The sequence below is a fragment of the Melanerpes formicivorus genome, unplaced genomic scaffold, assembly GCF_026170545.1.
Source record: "Melanerpes formicivorus ecotype bairdi unplaced genomic scaffold, bMelFor1.0.p_v2 SCAF_7, whole genome shotgun sequence".
NCBI classification, from domain to species: Eukaryota; Metazoa; Chordata; class Aves; order Piciformes; family Picidae; genus Melanerpes; species Melanerpes formicivorus.
The window spans coordinates 11,540,201-11,560,457 of record NW_027142359.1 but is presented as its reverse complement, the minus strand read 5'-3'; the positions used below and the strand labels follow the sequence as shown (position 1 = coordinate 11,560,457).

Here is a 20,257-nt window from a genome sequence, read left to right as displayed (position 1 = left end):
TCCTTTCCCTTTCTCTTGCTATTAATATATTTATAGAAGGACTTTTTGTTGTCCTTCACAGCAGAGGCCAGTTTAAGCTCCAAATGTGCTTTTGCCTCCCTAATTTTCTTCCTACATGATTTGGCAACATCCTTAAACATTCCGTGGGTTGCCTACCCTCTCTTCCAAAGGTGATACACCCTCTTTTTTTCCCGTAGTTCCATTAAAAGTTCATTAGCCATCCAGGCTGGCCGTCTGCCCCGGCGGCTCATCTTCCGGCACATTGGCACAGCCTGTCCCTGAGCCTTCAACAATTCTTCCTTGAAGTAAGTCCAGCTTTCCTGGACCCCTTTATTATTAAGGGCTTTATCCCAAGGAACCCTCTGAATTAGTTCCTTGAGTAACCTGAAGTCTGCCCTCTGGAAGCCCAGAGTGGAGGTCTTCTTGCTGCCCCTCTTAGCTTGACCAAAACCCAAGAATTCAATTATCTCGTGGTCACTGGACCCCAAACACCCTCCGACCACCACATCACCCATCAGCCCTTCCCTGTTGGTGAAGAGGAGGTCAAGCATAGCCTTGCCCCTGGTAGGCTCTCGCAGCACCTGGGATAAGAAGCTGTCCTCCATGCATTCTAAGAACCGCCCAGGCTGTCTCCTCTCTGCTGTGTTGAGATCCCAGCAGATGTCAGGCAGGTTGAAGTTGCCCATGAGAACAAGGTCCCTTCCCTTTTACCTTCCAGAGCCACCTTTGAAAGTCTCTGTGTTATGTTTTGGAATACTTTTAATCATGTAAACAAAGATCCTTTATCAAAAAGAGTACAATTCTGAACTCTGGTGCTCTGCTCACAGACAGCTTGGTTTATGATACTGCATAACCATTGTGCAAAGGTATTTTATCTTCAGGTGGTGGACAACCCAGGGAAAGACAAAACAGAAGAGTGATATCAAGCCAGCTTGGCAAAATACAACTTGTAGCATTGATCTGTGTGAATTTTGACAGCTGTGATAGGAACTTTGTCATCTTGTAGGAGTATAAATTCCCAGTGGACAACAGCCTTCTGCTGAAGGCATCATGCAAGTCCTCCTCCTGCTCGTGGCTGTAGGGCTTTGCTGGGGGCAGTACACCCCCAATACTGTCCCTGGGAGGACATCTCTTGTGCACCTCTTTGAATGGCGCTGGGCAGATATCGCTCTGGAGTGTGAGCGCTATTTAGCTCCTAATGGGTTTGGAGGAGTTCAGGTAAGTTGCTTCCTCTGAGTAGGCAGGAAAATGGCATTGATTAATAAATCAAAATGCCTGAATTGGAAACAGCCAGCTTCAAGTAACTTTGATGCTGGAAAATGAGGGGATAGAAGCAGTGAGTGCTGTTAGATGCAGCCCTAGAGCCTGCAGGGCCTATGAATGTTTCTAGCAGATCAGTGTCAAAGGGGCATGCTCTCCTCTGAAATGCTTCCCCTCCAAGGCTCATTCTGAGGGAAGTGCATATGCATTGAATTTTATTTTTTCTAAGAATGTCACTAATCCAGTGAACAGCATTCCTGTGGCTTCAGCCCTCCCACATGCATGCCTTGAAAGCAGGCCCATGTTGGACCTTGCAGCTCGCAGGAATAAAAGAAGACTTCTTCCTTGCCAGTCTACAAGGTGGACATCTTGTATGCATGAGCTTACGTTACGGGAGATAGATTGGTTTGGGTGCTAGCCTGCTTCTGAAGGCAAGAGGTACTGAGTGCAGAGTTTGCCAATAAATATTGAAATAAACCAAACTGATTTCTTACCAAAGTACATAATTTAATCTGCAGGTTTCACCTCCAAATGAAAATATTGTCGTTACTAACCCAAACAGACCCTGGTGGGAAAGATACCAGCCCGTGAGTTACAGGATCTGCACTAGGTCAGGAAATGAAGATGAATTCAGAGACATGGTGACCAGGTGCAACAATGTTGGAGTAAGTGTTGGAAAATCTGTGTCTGAAACAGCAAGAACTGCTCTATCAGCGGAGGGAAGTTACTGCTGCTATCCTGAAAGGAGGCATAAACTGAGAATAACCTAAAGGGGAAATAAAGATCAAGTGAACAGTGATGTGCAAAAGCTCTGCCTGTCACTTCCCCTTCATTACAGAATGTACTGAAATACATTTGCTGCTTTTTCAGGTTCGTATTTACGTGGATGCTGTTGTCAACCACATGTGTAGTGCTGCAGGTGGCACAGGCACACATTCTACCTGTGGAAGCTATTTTAATGCTGGGAACAGAGATTTTCCAGCTGTACCATACTCTGGCTGGGACTTCAACGATGGCAAATGTCAAACTGCAAGTGGGGACATTGAGAATTATGGTGATATCTATCAGGTAACTCTCTGGCAAAACTCTGACATTTTTATTGTATTTTTGATTTTTAACCTGTTGTGTAAACATTACAATAAGGCCAAATAAAGGGAGTAGTTTCTCACATAACTTGTGCTTAGTCATGCCAAACCAATGAAGTTATTAACATAGGTACAGGAGAGGTACTTGTGCAAAATATTCTGAGTACTGAGACATGGGCATGAGCAGGAATTTGCTTCTAAGCTGAGCCCAGTGTACTCAAGCTCAGCCACTGAGCTTGCTCTTATATCTTGTACAGTCAGCTGATCTTGACCAGGAGCCCCTTTGGAAAACACAGCAGTGCAAGTGAATTGTTATTGTTTTAGATAGAGCGTGTGGCAGTTCTTTCTCAAGTTTACTGCTCTTCTTTGGCCATTTTGCAGCAATACACCATGCCATTTCTTATCCTCAGTTCTGATGGCATCTGCACAGGAAGGTGATATCCTTTGCCAGCTCTCCTAACTTCTATTTTTTTAAATTGAGCTGCATAGTAAATTTACCTATGTCTAGGTGCAGATTATTGTGGACTAAACCCAACAGGTAACTGAGGACCACACAGCTTCTCACTCACTGCTCTCATGGCAGGATGGGAGAGAGAACTGGAAGAGTGAAAGTGAGAAAACTAGTGGATTGAGCTAAAGGCAATTTAACAGGTAAAGCAAAAGCTGTCTGAACAAGCAAAGCAAAAGGAAGAAATCATTCAACACTTGCCATCAGCAGGCAAGTGTTCAGCCATATCCAGGAAGGCAGGGTTCTAGCACTCCTGGGTTAAAATTAAAGGCAAGACAAGGGAAGGAGATATTACTGTGGGGGTCTCCTACAGGCCACCTGACCAGCAGATCCAAGCAGATGAGGCCCTCCACAGGCAAATAGAAGCAGCTTCCAGGTCACAAGCCCTGGTCCTCGTGGGTGATTTCAACCACCCTGACATCTGCGGGAGGGACAACACAGCAAGGCACCAGCAATCCAGGATGTTCCTGGACTGCATAGAAGACAACTTCCTCCTCCAAATGGTAGAGGAACCAACAAGAAAAGGTGCTATGCTGGACCTTGTTCTCACCAACAGGGAAGGGCTGGTAAGCAATGTGAGGCTCAGAGACAGCCTTGGCTGCAGTGACCATGAAGCAGTTGAATTTAATATCCTCAGGGCAATCAGGAGGAAGTATTCTAAGCTTACGACCCTAGACTTTAGGTGCACAGACTTTGATCGCTTCAGGGATCTGCTAGCCAAAGTGTCGTGGGACAAAGCCCTGGAGGGAAGAGGGACCTAGGACAGCTGGTCAGTATTCAAGGACCACCTCCTTTGTGTCCAGGAGCTATGTATACCAACAAAGAGAAAAGCAGGTAAGAATGCTAGGAGGCCTGCCTGGATGAGCAAGGAGCTACTGGACACACTATTACTTAAAAGGAAACTCTACAGGAAGTGGAGAGGACAGATAGAACAGGGGGTATATAAGGAAGCTGCCTGAGCAGCAAGAGTCCTGGTTAGGAAAGCCAAAGCAGAATTCGCATTGAATCTAGCCAGGGAGGTTAAAGGGAACACTAAGAACTTCTACAGGTATATTAATGGGAAGAAGAAGACTAGGGAAGGTGTGGGCCCCCTCAGAAAGGAAACTGGTGAAATGGTCACAAGTGATGAGGAAAAGGCTGAGGTACTTAATAACTTCTTTACCTCAGTCTTCACTGCAAGGGCCTCTAGCCACACTCCTGATGTTATGGAAGACAAAGCCAGGGACGGGGAGGAAGAACTGCCATTGTAAGTGCAGATCAGGTTCGTGATCATCTGAAGAACCTGAAAGTGTTCAAGTCCATGGGACTCGATGGGTTACACCTGTGGGTACTGAGAGAACTGGCAGATGAGGTTGCTAAACCCCTCTCTATTATATTTCAAAAGTCATGGCAATCTGGTGAAGTCCCCACAGACTGGAAAAGGGGAAACATTGCCCCCATCTTCAAAAAGGGTAAGAAGGAGGAACCAGGGAACTACAGGCCAGTCAGTCTCACCTCTGCCTGGAAAGATCATGGAGCAAATCCTCCTGGAGTCACTACTCGCTCAAAAGAATAGTGAAGAGGTGATTGGGAACAGTCAGCATTGCTTTGCAAAGGGCAAATCCTGCCTGACCAACCTGGTGGCCTTCTATGAGCAGGTGACAAAATTAATAGATGAGGGGTGAGCAACTGATGTCGTTTACCTGGACCTGAGCAAAGCCTTCGACACTGTCCCACACCACATCCTGGTCTCCAAACTGGTGACACATGGGTTTGATGGGTGGACCACTAGATGGATAAGGAACTGGCTTGATGGCCGCACCCAAAGAGTGGCTGTCAATGGCTCCATGTCCCAGTGGAGGCCAGGGACAAGCGGAGTCCCTCAGGGATCAGTCCTGGGACCTGTCTTGTTCAACATCTTTGTGGGTGATATGGACAGTGGCATTGAGTGCACCCTCAGCAAGTTTGCTGATGACACCAAGCTGTGTGGTGCAGCAGACACGCTGGAGGGAAGGGAGGCCATCCAGAGGGACCTTGACAGGCTGGAGAGGTGGGCACAAGCCAACCCCATGAGGTTCAACAAGAGCAAGTGCAGGGTCCTGCATCTGGGTCGAGGCAATCCCAGGCACAAATCCAGGCTGGGCAGTGACTGGCTGGAAAGCAGCCCTGAGGAGAGAGACTTGGGGGTGCTGGTGGACAAGAAGCTCGACCTCGAGGATCATCGAGTTCAACCTGTCACCACAGACCTCATGACTAGACCATGGCACCAAGTGCCATGTCCAATCTCCTCTTGAACACCTTGAGGGACGGTGACTCCACCACCTCCCTGGGCAGCACATTCCAATGACGAACGACTCGCTCGGTGAAGAACTTTCTCCTCACCTCGAGTCTAAACCTCCCCTGGCGCAGCTTGAGACTGTGTCCCCTTGTTCTGGTGCTGGTTGCCTGGGAGAAGAGACCAACCCCTTCCTGGCTACAACCACCTTTCAGGTAGTTGTAGAGGTCAATGATGTCACCCCTGAGCCTCCTCTTCTCCAGGCTAAACAATCCCAGCTCCCTCAGCCTCTCCTCATAGGGCTCATGAGGCTCTGGCCAGCCTGATCTAGTGTGGGGTGTCCCTGCCCATGGCAGGGGGGTTGGAACTAGATGATCCTTGTGGTCCCTTCCAACCCTGACTGATACTATGATACTCTGATACTCTGATACATGTACAGTTACTTGGGAAGACAAATGCCCCCCACTTCAAATGTCCCCCACTTCCTCCTTTTCCCCTTAGCTTCATATGCTGAGCATCTTGTCCTACAGTATCTATTACACCTTTGGTCACTTGGGGTCAGCTGTCCTGGCTGTGTCCCAGCTTCACTACTCTCAGCCTGCTTGCTTTTGGGCTGGTGTGAGAAGCAGAGAAACCTTTGACTCAGCATATTAGACATCCAAATAGCATTGATTTTGCAGTTTGAGACATGCAACCTGAAAGGTTCCACAAGCTGACAAATTGGCACTTTGACACTTTTTTTTTGATGGCACAGGTGCGAGACTGCCGCTTGGTTAGCCTGCTGGACCTGGCCCTGGAGAAGGACTATGTGCGCTCCACAGTCGCTGCGTACATGAACCACCTCATTGATATTGGCGTAGCAGGCTTCCGGATTGATGCTGCAAAGCACATGTGGCCTGGGGACATCAGAGCATTTCTGGACAAGCTGAATGATCTAAACACTCAATGGTTTTCTGCAGGAACAAAACCTTTCATTTACCAGGAGGTAATCTCCACGGCATTTCCTTTGTCTTTAACTTCCTCCTTTAGTCAGGTGGCAGTAATGCATCGTCATTCAGTTTGCTGGCAGGAAGAGCCAGCTAGCCATTGCTATGAAGGAGCCCTGAAGACTCAAGCAGTTTTTGATTTATAAAAGTGCCTCTACAACAGATTGTCATTCAGCTTTAACTTTCCTTTCTTCAATTGTGTTTTTTGCAGTTGTCCGTCATTATATTGACTTTGGGTTGATATACTCAGCAGAAACAAACATACTGGAATATTTTTTATTCTCAGTATAAAGCAAGACCTAAGGTTGAGGGCTATATACTGCAATTTTTTTTTGTCTCTGAGAGTGGAGAAAAATACACGGTTTCTGCTTTGTGTCCCAGGTGATTGACTTGGGTGGAGAACCCATCACAGGAAGTGAGTACTTTGGGAACGGTCGGGTGACGGAATTCAAATACGGTGCAAAGCTGGGGACGGTGATCCGCAAGTGGAATGGAGAGAAGATGGCCTACTTAAAGTAAGGGTGGAGATGTGGGGAGCCAGCCGGGACAGGCTGAGCCCAACAGTTGACAGGGTAGCCTCAAGTCTTTGTGTTTTTGACTAGGAACTGGGGAGAAGGCTGGGGCTTTGTACCTTCTGACAGAGCCCTGGTCTTTGTGGATAACCATGACAACCAGCGAGGGCATGGGGCTGGTGGATCTTCCATTCTAACCTTTTGGGATGCCAGGTAAGGGATTGCTTCTGTCTGGGTGATGCCTCTTCCTTTTGCTCACTTCTCTGTTTTCTGACAGAGTTTTCCTTTCCCTGCCTCATTGCTGCTTCTGTCTGTGGCACAGGCTTTACAAGATGGCAGTTGGTTTCATGCTTGCCCACCCTTACGGGGTCACACGTGTGATGTCAAGCTTCCGCTGGCCCAGATATTTTGTAGACGGCCAGGTAAGCTGGGAGTGCTGAAGGGACGTTCATGGTGAACGAGGCTCTGCAGAGGCCAAAGCAAGCAGTCCAGTGCATTTAAATTTGTTTGGTGTTCTCTCAGTCCCATGTTGTATCTCTTTGCAACACAGAGAGGCTCTCTGCATTTTTAGTGAGACATTTTAAACTTGTTTTTTCATTGTAGGATGTCAATGACTGGGTTGGGCCCCCAAGCAATGACGATGGCTCCATCAAGCCTGTTACAATCAATGAAGACACTACCTGTGGCAATGACTGGGTGTGTGAACATCGCTGGCGACAAATCCGGTAGGACGTTGGAGCAAAGCTAAGTCAAAGCAGTTGCTTTTGCTTGCTGTCCCTTGTAGCTTTCTGGCTCCTTCAGGCCCGGTGACAGCTGTTGCTTGCATTTGCAGGAACATGGTTATCTTCCGTAATGTGGTGGACGGTGAACCTTTCTCCAACTGGTGGGACAATGGCAGCAATCAAGTAGCTTTTGGCCGTGGGAACAAAGGCTTCATCATTTTTAATAACGATGACTGGTAAGTCAGTGCAGACATTGTGTTCCTAGATAGAAGCATAGCATCCTTCATTAGCAATAGCGATGAGCAGGGGAATGCCCTCTTTTTCTGATGAAATTAAAACTGCTGTTTAGGCTAGAGTCATTGGCAGGTCTTGAAAGCCACAAGGGAGCACAGGGAGTGGAGCAGGACTGGGATCAGAAAGCACACCCTTCATCATGCCTTTGAAAGTAAAGAAGTCGCATCAGTTTCAAAAATCCTGTGCCTAGTTTGAAATGTTGTGGTGGGTTTGAGAGAGAAAGGGCCTAGCCTTCTCTCCCCCACAAAGAGGAAGGACAAAACCCCCACAGCTAGCCAGCTGGAGAAGCAAAGGGAAATGCTATATTTACAAGCAATTTTTTGGAAGATGCAGGACATGTACACAATTTACAGTATTTACAATATATACAACAGCAAAGTAAAAAAAACCCAATTATACAGGAACGAAATTCCTTCCTCTGGAGGAGGGTTCCCCCCCTGTACCTCCCTTCTCTCCCCTTTTTCCCCAAAGAGGGTTAGAAAGAGAGAAAAAGAGCAGTTATTAATTAAAGCAAAGTGTTAGCGGGCCTTATCTGTTCAGGGTCACTCTGGCAGGGAGCCCAGAAACAGACGAGCTGGAAAGGGAGAAGGAAAGGAGCGAACTGAGGAAAGTTCCAGCTGCACCTAAACTTAAAACTGCATTCTACCAGTCCACCAGTGAAATTAGTTTAGAACATCTGATTGTTTTCGTTAATATTCCAAAACATTCAGCCATAGTGTCCCAGCACTGTCTCTTTTCTTAAAAGCACAGCCTCAAACGATCACAAATGTGTTTTCAAAACAATGGCTAAACAGCGTTCACTTATTTTCACATAGGAACTTGAATGTCTATTTGCAAACTGGACTACCTGCTGGCACATATTGTGATATTATTTCTGGAGAAAAGGAAGGCGACAAATGTACTGGGAAAGTCCTGTATGTGTCTGGTGATGGAATGGCCAATTTCCAGATTAGTAACACTGATGAAGATCCATTCATTGCGATTCATGTGGATGCCAAGTTATAACTCACTTGAAAAGATGCTTTCCCCTGTTGATCTGCCCATTTACTCTTTCCCCTCTCTATGATGCCCTGATATCCAAGCATGTGTGATTCTCTGTAACTAGTGAATAATAAATGTCAGTCAAATTGAAGAGTAATGCATTTTCCCTTGATGAATTGGTTAGTGGCTTTATCCCAGCATAGCTAGTGCCAATGCAGTGGCACGTTTTACAGCTATGGAACTTACAATTTCCCACATCACAGAAACATGGCAGAAACCAGAATGAATAAAAAGAACCCAACCCAACACCTGGCTAAATTAAAACACATGCATACACATTTGTATCCCAGAGCTGTCCTATTGTGGGCTGCCAGCTGTGAGCAGTGACTACCCACAGAGACAGTTTGGGGGTGTGTAGAGGAAGCGGGGCAGTGCCAATTAGTTATTTGAGCCTACCACAAAAGCCAAGCCAGCAGGTTGCCTGGTTCACAGTCAGCTTGTGCCTGTGCAAATCAAAGCCATGGATCTTCCATTGTTAGCCCCAGCTGCTTTCAGCAAATGAATGATCACCATGGCTATTCCAAAGGTCACAGAATGTTAGGGACTGGAAGGGACCTTGAGAGATCATCCAGTCCAACCTCACTGCCAGAGCAGGATCATCTATACCAGATCCCACAGGAATGTAATCAGGTGGGTCTTGAATATCTCCAGAGAGGGAGACTCCACAACCCATCTGGGCAGCCTGTTCCAGTGTTCTCTCACCTTCACAGTGAAATAATTCTTCCTCCTGCTTCCATGGAACTTTCTATGCCTCAATATGGCCCTTTGCCCCTTGTCCTGTCATTGGGCATCGCCGAGCAGAGCTCCATCCTCTTGACACTCACGCTTTTCATATTTATAAACACAAATGAGGTCACCCCTTAGTCTCCTCCAAGCTCCCTCCGTTTCCCCTCGTAAGGAAGATGTTTCACTCCCTTAATAATTTTTGTGGCTCTGTGCTGAAGTCTTTCAAGCTGTTCCCTGAGGTTCTTCCTGAACTGAGGGGCCCAGAACTGGACACAACATTCCAAGGTGGCCTCACCAGGGCAGAGTAGAGAGGGAGGAGAACCTCTCTTGACTTACTGACCACAGCCCTTCTAATACAACCCAGGATACCCTTGGCCTTCTTGGCCACAACAGCACTTTGCTGGCTCATGGTCAACCTTCCAGGTGTCTGACAAGCACAATGTATATCCAGGCATTACTCGGCCCGCTTGACAATAGCTGATGCACAGCCTGTTCTTGTCTTCGTTGTGTATTAGGCTTGTTTATTCTATCATGTACTTATTCCCTTGTGCCAAGAGAAGTTTAGGTTGGGTGTTAGGAAGAGTTTCTTCAGTGAAGGAGTTATCAGGTGTTGGAACAGGCTGCCTAGGGAGGTGTTAGAGTCCTCATCCCTGGAGGTATTTAAAAGTCCTGTAGATGTAGTGTCAGGGATATGGTTTAGTCAAGGACTTGTCAGTGTTAGGTTAATGATTGGACTCAATGATCGTAAGGGGCTTTTCCAGTCCAGGCAATCCTGTGATTCTGTGGATATCTCAGAGAGTTACACAGGCTCTCCCAATTTTGTTGTCAGATGTGAGAAGATGCTGACATAAAGTTGAGTGCAGCCCTTCTTTTAAGTCAAAATGTCTGTGTGGCCAGAAGTATTTTTTTATGACCCAGCCTGGAGGGGCAGAAACAAGAGGACTGTGTGGAATTATTATTTTTGAAGTGAAGGTGTACTTCTAATGGCTCTTTCCTTTTTGTGGCAGAAGAAAAAGTGCATGGGTGATGGTGGGTCGTCTCCACATCCCCAAGGGCTTGGAGTGTCTGGTAAGGCAGTCATGGTGTGGGAGGAAGGGGCCAGGTAGTGTCCCTGGCCCAGAGGATGGAACTGCTGTCTATCTCCCCTGTTCACTGGGGTCAGCACTGCCTTGCTGAAGGCAGGGAACCTGCTGGCAAGATGTAGCTCCTGAATCTACTCACTGGAGTGGCATCAAAGAATATGAGACCCATGTGGCAGGGTGTTAACAACTCTGGCAAATCTGTCATTTGTCTGCAGGGTCAGCTCAGGGAGACCTCATACTCCTTTGCAATGGATTCTCTGTTAGAGCCATGAATTCAGCTCTTACCCTCAGAAAGTGTGATTATAAGCTAGCTATTGTTTAGACATTACCTAATCCCAAATGTAATAGTTAATCTGCCCTTAAAATTACAACTGCACCCCCAAGACCTTCAGCTAGTGTGGCAAATGAGTGAAATGGTGGACATTGATCTGAGGTGTCCATAAATAAACAGAGGGAGCTGAATCTGAAGGAGGCTGTCAGTGCCTGTGATCACCTTTTCAGTTCTGTTGGAGAGTAGTGAGTGTTTTGCTTGATGCAGATTCAGATAAGAATCTGAAAGGTGATGGGTAGCAATAGATTATTTTTGCATTGGGATCAGAAACTTTAACTAGCTCTGCTATGCAATATCCTTTTCAGTTTCTTCAGTGCACGAGTGCACTTGTGGCAGGAAGAGGGGTAACGGATATAAACTACAACACAGGAGGTTCCATCTCAACATGAGGAGGAACTTTACTGTGAGGGTCACAGAGCACTGGAACAGAGGTTCTGGAATCTCCTTCTCTGGAGACTTTCAAGACCCATCTGGATGTGTTCCTGTGCGACCTGTGCTGGATTCTATGGTCCTGCTCTGACAGGGGGGTTGGACTTGATGATCTTCAGAGATCCCTTCCAACCCATAACATCCTGTGATCTGTGATGAATGCAGTTTCTGGGTTATGAAGAGCCATTCATTTTCCACCTTTCTTTTATTTTACTTTCATCTCTGGTTTGGGGAGGTCCAGCTGTCCTCGCTTCTACTATACTTCCCCACACTTTTGCTGAAATTTTTCATTTCTTGCCCTTTTGCCTCTTCTGTCACACACCAAGTGCCATTTAGATCCTACTTGGCTCTAACTTTGTGCTCTTTGGAAAGCTTGGAGGAGCTGTGTTAGATTCAGGCAGCTGTGAAGTAGGAGTGCTCTTTGTGTTCGTTTAGTTTGCGAAACCCATATCACAGAATCATAGAATCATTTCAATTGAAAAAGACCCTTAAGATCTGAGTCCAACCATTATCTAACTCTGCCAAGTCTGATGTTAAATCCCGTCCCTTAGCAACACATCTCTGCATCTTTTAAACACCTCCAGGAGTGGTGATTCAAGCATATGAAATGTTGCAGCCTTCATGAGGGCATTGTCACCCCCACTGTTTGAACAATTTTAATTTTTTTTTTAAATTTTATTTTTTTACAGAAACATATTATCCTCTTGGGTAATGTAGAAAACAAACAATCCCCAAAGCAACGATGATTTTATGGAAGTGTTTGCATTTATAGTAAACCAAATGGTAAAGTATGCTGACAATGGTGAGTGTTGAGGAAACCTTTAAACAGAAACTAAGCTGGATAATTTCTTTATACTGTGCTGGAGCAAGAGTAAAATAAGATTGTAACTACTGTCCTTTAACAGAATAGAATAAGCCAGGTTGGAAGAGACCTTCAAGATCATTGCGTCCAACCCATCAACCTATCTAACCCACCCAAACAACTAACCCATGGCACCAAGCACCCCATCAAGTCTCCTCCTGAACACCTCCAATGATGGTGACTCCACCACCTCCCCAAGCAGCCCATTCCAATGGGCAATCACTGTCTCTGTATAGAACTTCTTCCTAACATCCAGCCTGAACCTCCCCTGGCGCAGCCTGACACTATGTACTGGTACTGGCTGCCTGGGAGAAGAGACCAACCTCCGCCTGTCTACAACCTCCCTTCAGGTAGTTGTAGAGAGCAATAAGGTCTCCCCTGAGTCTCCTCCTCTCCAGGCTAAGCAACCCCAGCTCCCTCAGCCTTTCCTCATAGGGCTTGTGTTCCAAACCCCTCACCAACTTTGTTGCCGTTCTCTGGACTTGTTCCAGCAAGTCAACCTCCTTCCTAAACTGAGAGGCCCAGAACTGGACACAGTACTCGAGGTGTGGCCTAACCAGTGCAGTGTACAGGGGCAGGATGACCTCCTTGCTCCTGCTGGCCACACTGTTCTTGATGCAGGCCATTGGCCTTCTTGGCTGCCTGGGCACACTGCAGGCTCATGTTCAGCCTGCCATCGGCCAGTACACCCCAGGTCCCTCTCTACCTGGCTGCTCTCCAGCCACTCTGACCCCAGCCTGTAGTACTGCATGGGGTCGTTGTGGCCAATGTGCAGAACCCGGCACTTGGATGTGTTAAATCTCATGCCGTTGGACTCTGCCCATCTGTCCAGCCTGTCAAGATCCCTCTGCAGAGCCTCTCCACCATCCAGCAGATCAACTCCTGCCCCCAGCTTGGTGTCGTCAGCAAATTTACTGATGATGGACTCAATGCCTTCATCCAGATCATCAATAAAGATGTTAAAGAGCGCAGGGCCCAGCACTGATCCATGGGGCACACCACTAGTGACTGGCCGCCAGCTGGATGTGGCTATAATGGTATGGTTTGGAATAGCCGTATTTCACAGGTGCCATATTTCAAACTAGGAAGAACTTTGTATATAAGGTGGTTCAGGTGTGGTTTGTTCTGTATCATACCACATACAGAGACATTTAAGGGAAGTAGACTGGAACAGAAGGAAGATCAATGGAGAGAGCACTGTGGGTATGAGAAACATTTGTTAACTTATTTAACTTAGATGGTCTACAATTATCCATTTCTGGAAATGGTATCACTTAGAGAACATTTCTGGGACAGTAGTTAAATGGCTTTACAGAGAATGCTTAAAACCTTACCACTTCATGTTGTAAACTTTATTAAGCTCTAGTTGACCACTTCTGCCTTTGGTACACTAAGAAAGCTTTGGGGCTGGTGTTAGATCCTGAACAGTTAAAACTTGCAAAGCAATGAAAAATCACTTCTATTATTCTCAGCTAATTAATTTTACTTGTGTTTAATTGGGGGAGGGAAAAAAAAGGAATATCCTTTGCTTTTTAGATGAATATTATGAAAAGATGTCTCAGTTGTAGTGGGGTAGGAAAGGTTTCACTTAAACTTCTGACAACACAGAAAAAGAACAAAGCATAGCAGTGAACGTAGTTTTCTTGTTATGTTTCTGCCATGTCTTTTCTGAATGTGTAAACAAAGCATACTGCACTGGATTAAGCAGAACACAGAGGTTTATTAGCGAAGCTGTTTAGGTAAATTATAAGTTGGACGTCTTCAATGTTATCAGCGGATTATGTGAGGAAAGTAATGTCCTTACAAAAGGAAAGTTCCCCGGTTCCCTTAGAACCCAACATGAAATGTTGAGCTTGGGAGTTATATCACCTAATATCCTTTCTCCTTTATTTCATTTCTCACTGTAGTTTTATCTCAATATGTAGCTTTCAGCATAGTAGTGATCAGAATTTAATGGGAGTGATGCACAATAAAGCAAAGTGAATGGCTACTTGTATGCACAGCTGCTCATGAATTCTTGTTATGTATAGAAGTACATTTAGGCAGTAGACACTTTCAGTCACCCGGACAGAAAAGAGAAATGATAGACCTGATACATCACAGGATGAATTGTCCTTTTAGTGGATTTAATCCACAGAGTTCAAATTATGTATTTGTCAGATAAGATGCAATAGTGATATTAGAAAAATCATGAACTTCTAGTGGATTGTCTATGAGTGGACCAGAAGGTTAAGTTGACTGAATTATTCATAGCAATTTATTTTCTCCATTGATGCAGCAGCAAACATGGAAACTAGTGTTCAGCTCTGCATGCCTTTATGCCAGTTTATTATTTCTCTGAATCACTGTTATTTTTCTAACAGAAGAGAGAGTTCTATAAAGTGAAGCTAGCAGCCTGTTTTCTTTTACAGAGACTGTGAACATTTTATTCAAGTTATCAGTTTGGTTTAAAGGGAAACAATTAAGAAACTACACCTAACACTAACGCTTTCATCATTGCCTCTATGTTTGGCTCCTTTATCTGCAGCCTGTGTTTTTAACAGTCTTAGTCTTTAATCTCACTGCTCAGTGTGTGCTGAAAAATATGCAGCTACTTCCTTCACAAATGTTTGCATGCTACAACAGTTTTCACTTTGCCTTAATACTAGAGAGAATGCTACTAGAAAAAATTGCTACTTAAGTATCTTGCCTTTCAGATGACAGTTAATACAAGGGTCTTCATGGTGAATATTGCAGTGTTTGAGGTGATAGTGGTGAATTATTTCCATTTACTACAGTCAAAGTCACCCAGGTGGTACACCCAGTGCTCTGGGATAAATAGCCAGAGCACTTCATGTATGGCTAAGAAAGTGTCTTACACTCTGTTAGGAGAGCAGTGTGAGAGATTCTGTGGCTCTTTCAAGTAAAAATGGAAATACCAAACATTTGTCAAAGAATTAAATTCCATTGTCATCTTTGGTCATATATCCAGCCAACTAGACAGACCACTTCTTCCTGTGTCTTCTTTTCTGGAGCTAAACCCAAAGTGAATGGCCCAAGCCGCTTGTATAGCTTAAGTTAGCATGCAAAGGAAAGGAAACAAACACATTTTTTTTAAGCAGTCATGCGGTCACAGCCCACTGTTTAAGGCACAGCAGATGATGGGGTAGTCTTGGTCTTAGGCCTACTAATGCTCCCCACAAAGCAGTAGAATTGCAAGAACAGCAGGAATTTTCTTGGAAATGATGGTGGCTTCACAGATACTCATCCACACCTCCCTACAGACATCTGAGTATCTCTGCATTTGTTTATACTCTTCTGCTTTTCAGCATCTGTAACCAGATGTAAATGCATTTTGAATGCATTTAAACTTAGCATTTGCATGGTCTGGTAGAAAGTGGTAGGGTAGTGTCTTACTGGGAAGGTGCAGAAAGATAGCAGAAGGATCGAGAACACATCAGAACCTTCCAATAGAGTTAGACCCTAGGATGGCCAAACTGGCATAGAGTAACTGTGGATTTCCATGAACAAATCTCACTGCAGCTCCAAGAGGTTCCTTTGAGCTCTCCCAGGATAGCTAATGGGAGACAGAAATAAATGCTGGTAACACATCGTGAGGGAAGCCTTCTCAATCTGGATTCTGTGCACATTTCTGTCTTTGCACAAACGCTCCTTGAATCTACTCTTTCTTAGACAGTGCAGTTAGTGACAGCCGATGTGCACAGCAATGACAGTGACGAGATGGAGTAATCAATAGCGGACAGCCAGCATGGCAGCACAATTAGAAAGGTTGTAACCTAGAATGAATACCACTGTTGACAAAAATGATACTGCAAAAATGAATAAGCACAAATGGTAGATAGCAAGTCAGACCACCAACAGAATAAGCAAACTCATTGTGGATGACTCGTCCAGAGCACTAAACTGTACATCTGTGGGTGGGAATTACAGGTGATTGAAACAACAGAAAGACAGGACTTAAGCAGGTGGATCAGCAAGCACCATGTTTATATATAGATAGGACTTTCATGCTTAACTGGGAAAATAAATTACGTCTTAGAACAGCCGTGATAGAACTTTATGATGCTGTAACCTGTAGCAAATTGTCTATTTACTCTATGAAAATAAAGACCTTGTGCTGAAAAATCAGCTGTCACATTTTCATGTCAGTATTGCATGCTATGTAAGAGGGATGAGATGTTAAAAATCTCTTGATATCTCAGATGAGACAATGCAATGTTACATAAAAATTTTGAGCAGTGGATTTGGATCTTGTTTTCCACTATTCTTTGGAATCCATTTCAGTAACTGCTCCTACAGATTTTTGTAATTAGCTATCCTTGACATATAATAGCTACCACAGTCATCACTAGCCTTGGTATCATAAATTAAGTTGTCATCTCTAGATAAGTACTCTTGCTTATCGAGGGAGGTGACCATGGCAGTTCAGAATAGGGAGCTCCTTCACAAGCAAAACTGGAAGTCAGACTAACTGGAATCAAAATCACTATCCTGAAATGAGGGAACTTGTCTCAGAGATATGGTCTGAAAGAGACAGTTTCAAAAAGTGTTGCACTCTTTTCTGCAAGACTGAGATGATTGGAAAGAATGGGAATCTATTAGATCTGTAATCATTAGAAATGGGTTAGGGTGATGACCCATTTGGAGAATGGAGTGGTTGAGTTGGTAAACTGTGTCTTCCAGCCTTCTGGGCAGGCCATCACAACAGTTCCTTTTGGACATCCTGCAAAGTCTTGAGTTCTGTGAGGGCTAACATCTTTTTAGGCTATTTTGATATGTTCTTCTGTGGTATTGTGGTATCAGAAGTACAGTATCTGTAAGGAGTCTGGCATTTCTCAAGTACTTTTAAGCCTCATATAGGGCGATATAAGAGGCATTTCCGAGATGATCTAAAAAAGTTAACAGGGGTTTGATAGGGAAAAATGCAAATGGCACTAGAGTGCAATCTGAAGGTCTTGTGTTCAAGTCCTAAAGTTCCTGAAGACTGAGAACACTCAGGCTTCTTGTCATTGCTGCTAAATACTTAAGTACTACTATATTAGTTAATTTAGGCATGCAATTATTTTTCTTTTTTGTAAAGGAGTGTAATTCTGTGTGAAACAGAAGCAAATTCCTTTAAATGCCCATCATGTAAATAAGGTCACATGAAAAATTATTTTAACTAGTGTGTCTGGAATCAGCCTTATGGTGCCTGAGCACAGCATGAACCTTTGCTGTTTTTCTTAGCTATTCATTCTGGAGTCCTACAGTATCATTGTTTAGTAGGTGAATAGATTCCGGAGTGTCCAGAGAATTGCTGCACAGCAACAACTCCAGAATCACCTAACATCTGAGAAGGTGTCTAACATGAATTGTTAGAATGAATTGAGAGTCCAAATAATCCTTACTGCCTTTCACAATTTTCCAAAGGTCTTTGAATGTAACTCTGCAGACTGGTCTGCCTGCTGGCACTTACTGTGATGTCATTTCTGGGCAAAAGGAAGATGGCTCCTGTACAGCAGCTGAAGTCCGTGTTGCTGCTGATGGAATGGCCAGCTTTCTGATCAGTAACAAGGATGAGGACGCATTCATTGCAATTCATGCTGATGCTAAACTGTAACCAGAGCTGCTGTGCACTTATGTTTCTTCTGTATTTTTGCTAATAGCATGCAAGGTAAGCTGATTGTCTTGGCTTTCCAGCACCAAATGCATCATAAAAGAGCAGAGTGCATTAGCTTGTATGGAATGAGATACTGAATAGCTGCTATACAGAGACAGGAGCCTGTGGTGCTAGTGCAGATCTAGAAGAGGAGGTATATGCCTGTTTGCCTTTGTAAATGTGCTTTATTTGGTTAAAGTACTAATAAAAAATGGAAGAACAACATTGAAGTGACTTTAAATTGTGCAGCACCGTGCAGAAGTGGAAATGTAGTTCACTTTATGGGGAATCTGGACTGAGAACTAACACCATGTCCTAAAATCCCCTTTTTGCCAAAACAGGGTATGCTGGAGCTTCTGCCAAGCGCCTGTTGATCTGTGCGTTTGGGTACATAATGTTTCCCCAAGATGTGATTTCCCTGATATGCTCTCTGTCTAGGGAACAATAAATGGCAATCAAAAGGATGAAGAACTCTTTTTCCCTTAATGAACTGGTTTGGGATTTTATCATGTCATAATGCAGTATCGGGTTTTAAGATTATGCAGCAGATCATTTCCTACGTCACAGAAAGTGGCAGAAAATAGAATAAATGAAAAGAACCCAAGCCAACAGCTGGATAAGTTAAAATGCAGTATTTTCAAGGCCAAATGTTAGGCTCAGAGCAGCCACATTGTAGGCAATCAGCTATGAACAGTGCACATCACTGAGTGTCACAGGCTTCTCATACCCTTCAAGCCACTGTTACGGCAGAGTGCAATGATATTGTTATTCACAGAACATTAGAGGTTGGAAGGGACCTCCAGAGGTCATTGGGTCCAACCGCCTGGCCAAGCAGGATCACCTAGAGCAGTCCTCACAGGAGTGCATCCAGGTGGGTATTGCATGTGTCCAGAGAAGGAGACTCCATAACCTCCCTGGGCAGCCTGTTCCAGTGCTCTGTCACCCTCACTGTAAAGAAGTTTCTCCTTGTGTTGAGGTGAAATCTTCTATGTTCAAGCTTGTACCCATTGTTTCTTGTCTTATTATTGTGCACCACCAAAAAGAGCTTGGTCCCCTTCATTTGACACCCACCCTTCAGATATTTATAGACATTGATCAGATCCGCTCTCAGTCTTCTCTTCATTTGGTCAAACCAAATAGCAGTGAGGCAGACAACTGCATTGCAATGGCTATGGCTGTCAGAGGCAAACACTCTCTGACCAGCTGCCTTTAGATATTTTGCACATGGAGTGTGTAATGTTTAACACCAGTCTACTTACTTTTAGATCATTGATGCTGGATACTTTTTCTCACTTAGCAGAGGGATAAAAAATATACTAAAGCCACAATACAAATGTGAGTTAGAGTTAGCAAAACATAACACTTGCAATATATGGCTCAAGAACAGTATGGACATGAGCTCAATTAGTGGTGTCTTTAATACCCTTGTCATTAGGATGCTGGGCATCTTCAGTCACTGGGAATCAATATGTGGTATGAAACCAGCTAAAGCTCATGACTATCTTCAAAAGCCTTTTTTTTTTTTTTTAATTTTAAATAATCTCTGTTGTGCTAAATGATTTGTACACTCCTTGCGCTGGCCTGGATAAACCAAGGAGACATTCACACTCTTATTTAAGCTAGGGATAAGCACACTTCAGGCTGATGCACTCAACTGACAGCTGTTTAGCTAAAATAAAAGCTACCCTCCAGGCCCCTTTGTGTTAAAGGCATTCTTTGCAATACCTGTGGACTGTTGCAGCCTGCATTATACCTTGAGCTTCATGGGCAAGTCACTCTTGCCTGTCTCCTCTGAGCCTTCTTCATTTGGAAGGGTTTATCGGTCAGTTGCATGCTGGTAGGTCTTGTGTTGACACTGCAGCAGTGTATTGGGGAAATGCTACTGGTGCAGCATGATGACAGTGGTGTGTTTGATTGACAGAACTTTACTATGACCACAGAAGAGCAAGCCTGCTTTTCTAAGTTTGCAGTGTGAAAGCTTGCTAATAAAAGGGTGTCTAGAACCCACAACATCTGTTTGTCTGTCTATTGCATCAGGCTGTTAAGGATATTGGTCCTTAATCTCTTTATCTGATAGTGTATTTCACTGGAAAACTCTAAGAAATTTTGTCTGTTTCATGTTGCCTCAACATTGTTTGTCCTGAGGTGTTTTCACACCATTGTCCCAGGAAGATAGTTGTTTGTCTACAAGACCACAGGTTCTATGATTATAGCAGCTGATAACCAGGCAAGGCCACAGGTTCCATGTTCAAGAGTGTTGGGATGCAAGCTGGGGCTCACTGTGACAGTTTTATTGGTCTTTTGATGGAGAGGACCCTCACAGGTGACTGATGTAGCAGTTTAGAGCCAAAAGAGCATCCAACTTACCACGGGACTGGGGCTGACCCAAGTTAAGTTACTGTGCACTGGGGCTGACACCACTCAAATGTGCTATAACCATGACAACTAAATGAGGAACTGTGACCATGTGTGGGACTGGAAAAGGTATAAAACGTCTAAGGTAACTGGGAAGTCTGGACCTCCGCCA

General features: G+C 44.6%; 1 protein-coding gene across 2 annotated transcripts; it reads left to right on the top strand.

Moving 5' to 3' along the window:
• Positions 1–1,035: 1,035 nt before the first annotated feature.
• Positions 1,036–17,763, top strand: AMY2A (amylase alpha 2A). Of its 2 annotated transcripts, none has more exons than XM_068140990.1 (10): positions 1,036–1,218; positions 1,779–1,925; positions 2,131–2,328; positions 5,862–6,092; positions 6,475–6,608; positions 6,696–6,818; positions 6,928–7,027; positions 7,209–7,330; positions 7,438–7,563; positions 17,502–17,763. In XM_068140990.1, the coding sequence occupies exons 1-10, from the start codon at positions 1,051–1,053 to the stop codon at positions 17,689–17,691; spliced, it is 1,539 nt and encodes a 512-aa protein (XP_067997091.1). In that variant the 5' UTR covers positions 1,036–1,050; the 3' UTR covers positions 17,692–17,763. The 2 variants fall into 2 exon arrangements, with proteins under 2 accessions (XP_067997091.1, XP_067997092.1); XM_068140991.1 differs by lacking the exon at positions 17,502–17,763 and adding an exon at positions 8,437–8,753.
• Positions 17,764–20,257: the final 2,494 nt, after the last annotated feature.

Coding starts and splice junctions, on each gene's coding strand:
- AMY2A (XM_068140990.1), top strand. CDS start 1,051: ATGCAAGTCCTCCTCCTGCTCGTGGCTGTAGGGCTTTGCTGGGGGCAG. Junction 1,219..1,778: donor ATGGGTTTGGAGGAGTTCAG/GTAAGTTGCTTC, acceptor TTTAATCTGCAG/GTTTCACCTCCAAATGAAAA. Junction 1,926..2,130: donor CCAGGTGCAACAATGTTGGA/GTAAGTGTTGGA, acceptor CTGCTTTTTCAG/GTTCGTATTTACGTGGATGC.